General features: G+C 36.4%; 1 protein-coding gene across 3 annotated transcripts in view; it reads left to right on the forward strand.

Moving 5' to 3' along the window:
• The window catches only part of CCDC66 (coiled-coil domain containing 66), a 41,124-nt gene that overhangs the window by 19,014 nt on the left and 9,853 nt on the right, over positions 1-12,257 (forward strand). For 2 of the 3 annotated variants that reach the window (XR_003077470.3, XM_414339.8), the window contains exons 1-7: positions 6,142-6,225; positions 6,526-6,590; positions 7,591-7,613; positions 8,291-8,708; positions 9,798-9,933; positions 10,088-10,191; positions 11,047-11,171. Coding sequence is in view for 2 of the 3 variants with exons in the window: in XM_414339.8 (XP_414339.5) it covers positions 6,215-6,225; positions 6,526-6,590; positions 7,591-7,613; positions 8,291-8,708; positions 9,798-9,933; positions 10,088-10,191; positions 11,047-11,171 (882 nt within the window). In the remaining variant the exon portion in view is untranslated. Of the gene's footprint in view, positions 1-6,141; positions 6,226-6,525; positions 6,591-7,590; positions 7,614-8,290; positions 8,709-9,797; positions 9,934-10,087; positions 10,192-11,046; positions 11,172-12,257 lie in introns of those variants that run through there. The other variant, XM_015293403.4, reaches the window with a different exon arrangement.

Genomic DNA, 12,257 nt, shown 5'->3' on the forward strand with positions numbered 1-12,257 from the left:
TCCCAAGCTAAGGAAGCTATGCAACACAGTATTAAGTTTATTCTAAAATCTCTGAAGATCTGTTTAAATATTGAACAAAAGCATCCCCGGGAGCTTGGAACGTACCTTTCACTTTTCAGATATGATCCATTACAACATGCACACATGCTTTTTCTTTCCCTCAAGGATTCTTCTGAAAAGTCCCTGAATAGTCCCTAGAAATCAGAATGGCAAAGATTCTGAGTGAGTTAAATCTCATCCTGAGAAGACAAACAATATAATACAGAGTGAAGAACATATAATTACTAGATAAATCTGACATTTCCTTTTGTATTTAAGCAGCTGTTTTAAGTTTGATTGTTTCAGTGTTTTATCCTTGTATATCCTCTATATGATGATTTGTCCCTTCTTAATTCATACAGTTGTTTTTATCTTAGGGCCTTTAAAAAACATTGATAGACATTTTATTCTTAAGAAAAGTTGGACTTTAAAAGTGTATGTATATAGAAGAAAAACTGAAGAATGGAGAAAGGTATCTGCATAGCCAACACTTGCACTAAAAGATTCAGGCAGTGGATTGATCCATTTTTGGTATAGCAGAGCATTTTACTTTCTTCCCTTTTTTTCCACCACTGTTTTTTTAGGCCACTTCACTGTGAGTTTAAGATGACATTTTGAACTTTTACAATATAATATAGATTTACTTTACTAGTGTTTGATTTACTGTTTTACCTTAGTTTATAAAAATCATTCATCGTTGATAACAAGTATAAATAAATATCATCACTGTTTCAATTTTTTTCCCTTGCTATTTCTTGCTAAGGTTTTCTCTGTTTTTAACTTAGATTTCATTTCTGTCTGTTCAAATACATGTTGATCAATTTCTCTGGGGGACATTTTCTTTTGTCCTCACATCAGATATTAATTTTATACCTGCCGTGAGATTAATTGTAATGCACATTACATATGTAGTAAAACCTAATCAGTTCACGAGTCAGTTACCACGAATGAAGTTGATGAATGCATATATGTAATGATATCCATCCAAGAGAAGGCTCCTTCAAGAAAAATAATAAAAGATTTGACAGCCTATTAGATTTTTACAAGGAACAAGAAAGGAAGAGAGAAGAAAAATAAAAAATCAGACTCATTAGCTGCAAATATGTTACACCTGGAGCAAAAATTCTTAGCCATCAAGGGGTAACCCAGTGATGCTTACTATATCTTAATTAAACATAACATGGGCTCATACAGTGTAAAGAATCTACCTAACCTCCCTGTTGGAAGTGAATTTCTGCCTAGACATGGAAGACTATTTTGAATTCTCTGCAGCTTGCAAATTGTGCTGAGCGGTTGTCAGATTTCTGCATAATGCATTTCAGTCAAGACTTGAGAAAGGACTCATTTGTAAGTGTCTTGCAGGAAACGCTTTCCTGACAAGCATGAAATGTTAAGAGGTAATCTTTGCTTTTACACTGTTTTATTATAAGCTATATCAAAACATGCTTTTAGGAAATAAGATGACATATTTTCAGAAGAAAGACTGGCCCAATCCTCATTTAATATGCTGGTTATTAACAGTTTCACTCTATAAAATATCCAGACTTGATGCTACATATTAACCTTATATAATAACATTCTAACATTACTAGGAAATCGTGCTGTTCTGATGGAAGTTTTATTCTTTCCAGACAACTGATGAAAAATATGTATTTGAGAAACAGGACTCATCTCTTATTTGTGTTTTGACAATCACTGTGTGTTACAGTAGCATAGGCTGAGTTTTTGTTTCCTTGCTAGTATGAATTTAGAAAGGAAATGTAATAAAAGCAGCAGCCCACTCAGGTACTTAACTCCAGTCATAATCTATTTTTTTTTATATATTCTTTTGCTTTCTTACACAACATTTGCTGTTTCTACACTTTATCCCAACTCTTTGATAAGCATAACAGTACACATGGGTCCTTTTTAGTCATATAAACATCGAAATAAGGTTTGCAATGGGCCTGAGAGTTTTTCAATTAAGACTGCCATCTGAAGAAATAGGGCTGTGATAAGAATCTTGCATAGCAATGTACAATTTTGAAGTACATGTCCTTTACTGACAATAAGTACAGAACAAGAACAGTTAGTTTTATGAACATTCACTTCAAAAAATGTTGTTTTTTTTTTTCCCCTAAAGAAGCTGTTGGAATGTTCAGTTAAAAATGCAATCTCTTAACAATACCTACAATTATGCATGCAAAGTTAAATCTTCATAGTTGTCCATGAAACACCCGAAAATAGCAAATACTTGACAAATACTTCAGGCAAATGCTATAAAGACCAGAAACATAACTTAGGAGTCTGTCTCAATAGGAAAATAAGATTCACTGTTGTTCTGAGACAGTGCAACTCCACTGGAGCAACAGCTTTTTTGCTACCTGTGAATTTTGCCACTACCCAATCAAAGTGATGGAATTGAATGTTATAAAAGGTAAAGATTACTGTAGACTGAGGCTTATATAAATTCAGTTGGTTTGCTCCTGAGTCTGTCTGCCCACTTCAGTGTTTTTTAGTTACACATGTAGAATAAAAACATAGTTTCCATACATTCTTAATATATACTTCCTGGTGGTCTACACTATGCATATAAATTTCTTCCAGATGGCATTCATTCCAAGATAAGTTATAAAAAGACAATGTCTACAAAGACAATTTCAAATGTAACTATCATTCAAATACATACATGTGAACAGAAGACATGTAAAGCCCCACATAAAGGAGTATGGTATGAATGACAACAAAGGTGTGGTGCAGGTTTTGGGAACTGCATTCCTCTGCTACATAGGAACCATTTTTTAGAAATATTCCAGCGTTAAAACTCCTTAGATTTTTGTACACGCTAAGCCGATTACATTAGGTATCAACAATTAATTTATGGATGTGATGTGAGCTCCTGTTTATAATACTATTTTATAATCAGAACATGCAGTCCTGCTATCACTTGCTGTACAGAAAGTAACTGACTTTCTCGAAAGAAATATTTTCTTTGATTTCAGCCACCAGTTTATTTAGCATGCAGTTCATACGTTCACATCATTAATTGTCAAGTGTGCTAGCTAAAGATTAACACCATCTCATGCTGGCATTTGATTGCAGAAATTTGATAGTTACTCTTTATCTCTTCTGGTTTTGCAGGAATCAGTTAAGGACATAAGTCTAAAAATTAGAATTTGCGTTCCCTAAGCTTTATTGGAATTGAGGCCAAAACTGTTGGTATTTTCCACTTAAATTCTAATGACCTGAAAACTAACTGTGAACTTGAACCTGTCCAGTAGCAAGTGAGGCATCATGCTTTGAGGGCCACTGTTCTTCAGCAGTGATCTTTGTTTTAATGCTGGGCTGTACAGAACTCGACAGGGATTTGCTGTTTGCTCACATGTGCACACAGCTTTTCTGTAATTCAGAGAATCATAGAATAGAATTCAAGTTGCTAGATGTCATTATGAACATTTAAAATGCTTTAAGAACATTCCTTATTTGCTGAATCAGCAATGGCTGACTATCCCAGAGAAACTACATGTATTAAGAAAAAGGATTACAATCCCTGTTGGTCACTGTAGGGTAAAAGGACATGCTTTCTATGAATGTTACAGTTCACATTCTGAGAAGTTTTGAGACCTCCTTCTCCCTGAAGTAAAAAAAACAAAAAACCAAAAACAAACAAACAAAAAAAAAAAACACAGATTCATGGATTCAATCCACATTTGTAGTATATTTAACTACTACTTTTTAAGAAGTCTTCTCCCATGCAGTAACAATGCCAAATACAAATGTGGCTGCATTCTATATGCAAGCTCCAATGAAATGTATTTTTGGAGTACCATCTCAACTTTATTTGTACTGTAATTGCATTTACTAGTCCTAATCCCAGGCCAACACCTCATTTTTCTTCATCTAAAACCTATCTCTAATGATGCTGAATTTAATCATTGTGCCAACCCATTTATCCACCTAGAAAATGAGAATAATTCCAAGTGGGGTTTCCTGAGTATGTAAGTGACTGAAAAATCACTTCAGACCAGATATTAATGGTATTTCTGTGTAAAGATCAAGACAGACACCTGATGGGATTTCCACAACACCTACCTCCCACTGAAACCTCATTCTCTCACCTTGCTTGTATGGGCTATCACAAAGTTTAATTACCGTGTGATTGAAGTGCTTTGTGTAGTGTTTTGTCCTTCAGAAAGACACATGTATCCCAGAAGCATTTTCATTCAAACCTCCTGAATAAGTCAAGAAGTTGGGAATGCTGGTGATTAATTTATCAGGATATGAAAGAGGCTGGTAACTCTTTTCCCACAATAGTCCTTGAATTATAGAAACTATATTATCTCCCACATTCTCCTTTCTAAAAATAAAGGCACCGTAAATAACGTTTTGGGACAAGTAGTAATAGGAAATATTATTTTTAAATTTCTTCAAATATTTTGTATCAATTCCTATCATGCCCATTGTGATTGATTCTAATAGTCACGTGCAATTTTTGCAGATAAGGATCAATAAAAAATTACAGAAGTAAATCATACTGTTTTACTTTTTTTTTTTCCTTCCATTTGATTATTACAGAACAATGTGCTCAAGTTCCATGAAATAAGGAAAAAAAATGAGAACCCAGTTTTTGTCTCATGGTGCACATACACACATTCATGAATGAAATGTGTATCCAAGGACAAAATGTAGATACAAGGGATGTCAGGGATATCATTTTGGTGATTCGAGAAGCCATTGGGTAAATTTCTTTCCCCTAAAATACCACCATGTCCATGGTATTTTTCCTTTTAAGCTAGTAAATGGATGACTAAGTTTCTTCATTCACCAAGCTTTATTCTTTTCAGGCTCAAGCTTCTGCTGTCCTTAGATATATATTTTGTGCAATATACATACATACATGTATATATGCAGGCAAGAAAATGGTTTCAAAGACTTTTGATTTCTCTGTGTGTATCAGAAAGAGTAAAAATCTCAATCAATAAAAGTAATACAGATGAACCCATGTATGAAGGCAAGAGTTCTGAAAACTAGGAATAATTTAGCATGCCATCAGAGTAATTGGGAAGGTAGAATGAACTCAGGCAGGGTTAAAAGGTGACTTTGCTCCAGCTTCTGTTTCTCACTTTTTTGTTAACATCAACAAAAATAAATAAATGAGCTTTTTCCAAACTGTAGTTTTGCTGAAGTTTAGCACGTTATTAACTCTTGACTTTATACGTTCAGTGTAAAACTGATATGACCTAAACAAAAGTTGATTGTATTTACTGTTTTCTGCAGCTACCAGAACTGAAGTTATGCAGTAATACTCACACTGCTGTGTTATGGTCTTCTTGTCATCTACTGTACTGTATGAATTCTCTGTAGCAGTTCACGTATATCTATTCGCAATCAGCATTAAATACAGAACTTAGAGGATATGTTCCCCTCCACCACAGCACTACCACTAAGGGGATCTGAAGAGCTGGGTATGGAGTAGATAGGTAGCTACATCATTTAAGAGCTAGTTTTAGTTACAGCTTCAAATGGCAGCATTTGATGTACTTTATGTACAGAGGTGTGAACTGCATGCTTTTAGAAAGAATTTGTTCTCATGCTTGTCTGACAAACCACTGATATTTAATTTATAAAATGTTTTTAAACATCCTAAGAGGTTGAAACTCATTGTTTCAGGAGCAAAAAATAAAAGCCGTTTTGAGCCCTTGGTAAGATGGTTTCTGTACGGCAGGTACACTTTTGCAGATATGTTTGAAACTATATTGCCACCTGCTGTCTCGAACTGAAATCAGGAGGCAATTCTTTTGCCACCCAAAAAGAAAGATTAAAAGATTTTCACTGGAAGGTTAGGAATACGTACGTTGACTCTATTGTTCGGAAGAAAGAGAGAAAAGGAGGACTAGTTATTAAATAAAATCGTAAGTTGCTATGTGGACCGCTACAGAAATCGCTATTCTAAAGCGGTACACAAGGAGGCAGAAGGCTCTCCCTGGCTCTCCCTCCCCAGCCGCTCCCCGCCGCAGACTCCATCCCCCACAAGGCGCCGCTCCTCCCGGCCCCGCAGTGTGCGCGCAGCCCGTTGGCGAAGCGGGGCCCGGCTGAAGCCTATCGTCTCCCGGCTCCTTGTGTGGTGCCGGCAACAGCCGTACACACAGCGCGAGCCCGGCGGCCCCTCAGGCTCCGCCGGCTGCCCGGCCGGGCCATGAACCTGGGGTAAGGAGAGAGGGACCCGGTGGCCGGGAACGCCGCTCTGTGCCCCCCCCCCCCCGGCTTTAGCTCAGGGCCTCGCGGCCCGATGGTGCCGGGGGAGCGTGGAGCCCGGCTGGGGAGGGGGCAGGAAGGGCCCGCGGCGCGTGAGGTGATCGGAGCGCTGCGCCGCGGCTGTCCAGGCAGCGTCGGGGGAAGCACGTGCAGTGTTACCATAAAGTGCAGTTGTATTTGTTTAAATGTAAAGATCTCACCGCTACCACTTCTCTTAACGGTTCTAATTACTTTCTTTCTCCCATTTTGCAGAGATGGGCTGAAGCTTGAAACCGAAGTGCTGGATGGGAAGCCGAGGCTGATTTTAGCTGCTTCTGGTATTTTTTGATTATTTACCTGAAGTAATGTTTAATGCTCTGACTGATGTAATGTGAGAATTTCTGCAATTTAGTAGCCCCTTATTACCAGGGAAAAAGAAGCCCAGTAACTCCCTGCTCGATTTACCCAGAATTGTATAATTTCACACTTACATATTTGCAGTAGTTGGTAGCTGAGGTTTTTCATTTTCACTAAGCAGCCTATTTAGACCAGATCTCATTACTGCCACTCTAGAAAAGACCATCTCATTAAAGCTTAATTATGAGCATATCTAAACTCTAGTTCTTTATTTATGAGACGTGTTTATATACAAGCACAGAACCACTTTCCCTAATTGTTCTACAAAGGCCTATGGCACCCTGGCTTGCATGAGCAATAGTGCAGCCAGCAGGAGCAGGGAACTCATTGTCCCCTTTGTCAGCTCTGGTGAGGCTGCACTTTCTGCATTTAATAGAGAGCTGACCGGTGAGGCATTATTAAAAGAAATGGCAGACCACTGGAGACAAAGCCTCACAACACTTCTGAAGTGGCAGTACTCTGAAAGTACTTTAACTCTGGCCCTATTCATAGCATTCTAAGAGACATCATTGCCGTTGACCCTAAGCCAGGATTTAACACCTGTCTTTACAGAGTGACAACTCAGCATACTTTCATCTGAATGGTAAAATATTATTAATTAGGTGTTTTGCAGAAAGTCAGAACAGTTAGCATTTCTGATGTCTAATAGGTAGTGCAAAGAAAGCACAGTACTTTTCTGTACAACTGGAAATTGATGGCTGGAATATATCTAGGTAGGTTTGTATTTGTTTTCCAACATACATTTTTTATACTGGAAGAAAAAAATATACATTTACTGAGCTGATTTACAGGAAGGTACTTCCCCCTTCCTTACAAGATGTCTGATGACTGTAATAGCTCATGAGTTTCTTAAGATCTATTTTTCAGGAAGAATTTGCTATTAAATACTGATCCTATCTGTTTGTGCTTGCTTCCCGAAAGATAAAGCAAAGCCTGCAATGAAGGTAAGTGAAAAAACTACATTTTATGTAGAGCACACATGATACCATTCCATTTGTTAGCAGATAATTGAGAACACATTTGAAGTGTCTCAACATTTGTAATCAGTCACGTTTATGAAAAAAATGGGTATTTCTCAGATTCATTATAGCTGTAAAAAAGAATCACAAGAGTATCCTCAGTTGGAAGGGACCCATAAGGATCGCTGAGTCCAACTCCTAGCTTTGCAGGGGACTACTTAAAAAAAAAAATCAAAGAAGTTTTCAGTATCTGTAAGATAGTTACAAGTGTACAACAAAGACCCTGGAAAGAGTAACAGTTACAGAATGGAAAAAAAACACAATTGAAGCCATGCTTCAGAAATACCAAAGAAAATAAGAATGTTTATGAATTCTTTTAGATGTTATGCTATATAAAATTATTTTTCTGTCACTTCTAAATATTCAGAGTTAGGTGTTGTGTTCTCCCTTAAGGTATTTCTAGTACTCATGAAGATATTTTACTGTTTTTTGTTTTTTTTTTTTATGGAGTTAGTTTCTATTGATGGAACAAAGAAGAAAAGGAACACTTACTATTACCTGTTGCTTAAGTCCCATTTTTGTTTGTTACTTAGGAGAGTTTCTCCCCTTAGCTGCAATAAATGCTAAATTTTCCTTTTTTTTTTTTTTTTTTTTTTAAACAGATGGGAAATAAAGCCAGAGTGCCTAAACAGACTTTGAGAATAAGGCATATTGGGCATATGCAGAGGTCAACACAAAATGCTTGCATCAATCAGGAAAACTTAGCAAAACCAAGGAGTGGATCAAGCTTATCAGTGTCAAAAGGTGAAAGACTGCAAGTAACTAAACCTTCCTTACATGAAGCCACAACTAAAGATCACTCTTTGATTTTCCAAAGAGATACCACAAACAGGAAGCCTGATTCTGAGAATCTTAATGTTAAAGAAAGTAAACATGATCCTCAAAATACACATATATCAGCTGAAGACGTGAGAAGTTTGGTGTGTTTAACACAAGAACAGCTTCAACAGATTTTGATGATTGTAAAAGGAGGAACTAGGCACATCTCTGAGACTCCCAATGAAAAGCAAGAGGAAATGGGTAAGATACAGTGCAGTTTTCATACAATTAACTGATGTTAGTTTCATAGAAACAAAGCAAAATGTGAGACTTAACCTTGGTTTGAGTTCATAATTTAAACTTATTTGCAGACAGAGATACTACTCTCTAATGGTCTCAAGACCAATAAATACTGCTTGCTATTACAGATGTGAAATTGCCTGTAACTGTTAGGAACCAAACAGCTGTTAATTTTAAAGAAAAGAACTAGAAATTGCTTGATAATATTCTAGTACTTTGCAGAGTAAAAAAGCAAGCAACTCTTGTCAACATTTCATACTAAAACTGGGGGGGGGGGAGGGAAAGACAGTGTAAGGGCACTGAACCATTAACATAAAAATCTTGAGAACAAAACCAGAATCTGAGCAGCCTGTTTGAGCTATAGATGTCCCTATTCATTGCAGGGGAGTTGAACTGGATGACCTTTAAAAGGCCCCTTCCAAATCAAGTGATTCCATGATTCTGTGGAAATAACTGTCACCACCACAAGAAAAATAAAAAGCCTCAGAAATGCAGGCTTTTCTGGTTGATTGAAGAGTTCAGATATTGCTGTGTATCTCAAGAGCAGTCTTTAGATTTTCTTCTGACCCCCAGATATACATGAATCTTTCTGCTTAACTGTAATACTTACTACTACTGAGTAGTGTTCATTCTGCAGTTCTTATGCTGACAAACATGACAACTATTATGTATCTTCCTGTATTACTACTCTTATTTTGGGACCCCTGGAAGAGGTCAACTCTGTCACCACAAACATGGCACATTGAAATTGAGTACAAGTGTCTGAGCTCTTTGCCAAGTGCCAGTACTTACTGTAAGTCTAGCGTTCTAAGAATATGCTTTGAAGTTTTAACTTGCATGCCTCAGCCATACAAGCAGGGCAGAAAACAGGCTTGTTAAATAATGGTGAGTTTGCAAGTCTCTTCTGCTCCTTAAGTAGTAAGTATTGAAAAACGTTTAGTGGGCACGTATGTTTTATTTACTTGTATGTCTGTATATATATATATATATATATATGTATAAATAAGTAAATATATATACATTCAGGCATGTATATGTATTCTACTACAGGCACTAGTGAGGCATCAGAGGAAACCACTGTAGCATTGCTCCAAAAAGCTTGTGAAGTTGCATCTGTTCCAGATGAGCCTAACTCTAATTCAAGCAGGAAACAAGAGTCATATCCACAACCAAGAGAGAAAGTTATGTACGTAAATCCATGTTACTGTCCACGAAAATTTTCTCTACTAATGAATTGTAGTTCTTAATCACAGTAAGAATTGATATATATACTAATCAGAAAGTTATGTTTATAATCAACAGATTTTCAAGTAATTTTTTTTTCGCTCCCTCATCTATAGAAAGGAGTCCTGGAAACCCGCTGACATGTTTAGTACCTTGGGTGAAAGAGAAGGAGAGAAAGCCTTATTAGAATCAAAAAAGACACAGTGGAAGAAGGAACTAGGTACTTACCATACACACAACTTATATTTTTATGAGTTTATGACACTGAAGATGCCAAGAAACTTTGCATTACGTATGCTTCTGTAGGTTTACTTGTATAAGTGCAATTGCTACAGATTTGGAAGTTATCTGCTTTAAATCTCCAGAACAGACCAACATTCCCAAATCTCAAAAAAAAAAAAAACCTACATAAAGAAAATGTATAACTTCTTGCAAAAAATATTGCTATATAAAATAAATATTTTCCCAAATAGTGTTGTGGGTTTTTTTTTTTTTTTTTATGCTTCATACTGTAGGAATTGTTGGCTACTGGTTTAGTCACATCCCTTTGCTCCTTGATGGCCATTATCCTTAACAAATCAGTTTGTTTCTTTTAAGGGAAAAGTGTCACCCTGCAGCCCTGTCCCATCACCAGCCACAGGGAATCGCTGTAGAAAGTTAAAACCGTTTAACACAGTGCTAAAGACTCTATGACAAATTAAGCTATTTATGATTGATATACAAGAGTGTTTTGTCTACAACTTGTAGGTAGATGATGTGATTTCAGGGTTTGATTTTTGCAGTATTCATTTGTTTGGTAATATTAGCATATTCTAATCTCATTAGTCTTAACAAAGTGGAGAGAATTGATATACTGTATTTCTTCTTGATTACTGTTAAGGGTTTTTTATTCTTCTCAGAGAGATTTCCCTGTTACCCCCACACCACTGGACAGAGACTCAGTGGCCATCCTCTTAAGAGCAAAGTCATGTGTGAACTGCTATGCCACACAGCAGTGACTTAAATGCATCTACACGTCTGTATTAGGAATTTTTACTGAAGTTTTATGCATTTTCCCCCACCTAATTTCCTGAAGATGAACAGGTAGCACTGAAGAAGAAACTGAAAGAAACTTTGGAAGGAGATGTGGTTTATCTGTGGACAAAATCTGGCAATGATAAAAACCACACAGAGAAAATGGAAACAGCTGACCCAGATAAGGTAAAGCTATCTATAAACACTGAAAAGCACACGGTTTTGAGAGCACTGTTGCAGAACTCTTGAGCTCTTAATTCATACAAGATTTTCTTTTCTGTACAGATCCAATGTTAACTAGAAGCAAAATCAAATTTCAGTGGTTAGTTTAAGCCCTTTGATGGCATGATGTGATGCAGCTCCCTATAATTAAGCAAAAACTTAATTTTTGCTCCAATTTGTAGTTTTATCAGTTATATGAAGTATCATTACCAACCTCTTCCTTTCCTTGCATGTTGATTACTAAGAGGTATGAATCTTTTCCAGTTATGATTTGAGGCATAATCAAGTGGTTATATAATAATATATAGTTATTTACATTGTTCATTAGCTCTTTAATATACCTAATTGCTTACATAATATTAAGCATAGCATTTTGACTTTAACTTGCCTTTCAAGTAGTCAGCTGTAACTCCGAAAATAGTGTATCAGATAGACACAACTTTGAGGAGACTGCTGTCAAACAGGTGGTTTTTATCCACTGTCAGTTATTACAGTAAAAATAAATGGCATCTTTTGGCATAATTCAGTATTCCTAGAAAAAGAAATTATCACCCTGCCCCCATAAGAGTTTGTTTCAGTGCGCATAAGTAAAAATTACTGCATATGATATGCTGAAGTACAAGTTCTGGCTGAAGTTCTAATGAGTAGCAGCTTCTAGAAAATTTGTTTGTTTGTTTTGTATACATTAAAGGCTATTAATTCAAAACCAAAAGAACAAACTAAATAAATCAAGACTTAAATAAGCAGTCAGTTTATTTGCAGACACTGTACTCAGCTCACCAGTTGTCAATTGCATAGCATTTATTTTAGGGGTAAGATTTTAACTTGCATGCAGTAGTGGGCTGTTTTTGTTTTTTTGGTTTTTTTTTTTTTTCCCTTATTTATTGATAACAGATATACAGCTTCAGTAGTTCTTTTAGACCAAAATAATTCAGTAGATCTTTTTGCTCTATCTAGAACATTGTGTCTGAGTGAGTGCCTATCAAAATATGGGCAGTTAAAAGTCTTGAGTATAATTGAAGGCTGGCATGAAGAACTGGTGTTAAGTGA

The sequence above is a fragment of the Gallus gallus genome, chromosome 12 (assembly GCF_016699485.2).
Source record: "Gallus gallus isolate bGalGal1 chromosome 12, bGalGal1.mat.broiler.GRCg7b, whole genome shotgun sequence".
Lineage (NCBI taxonomy): Eukaryota > Metazoa > Chordata > Aves > Galliformes > Phasianidae > Gallus > Gallus gallus.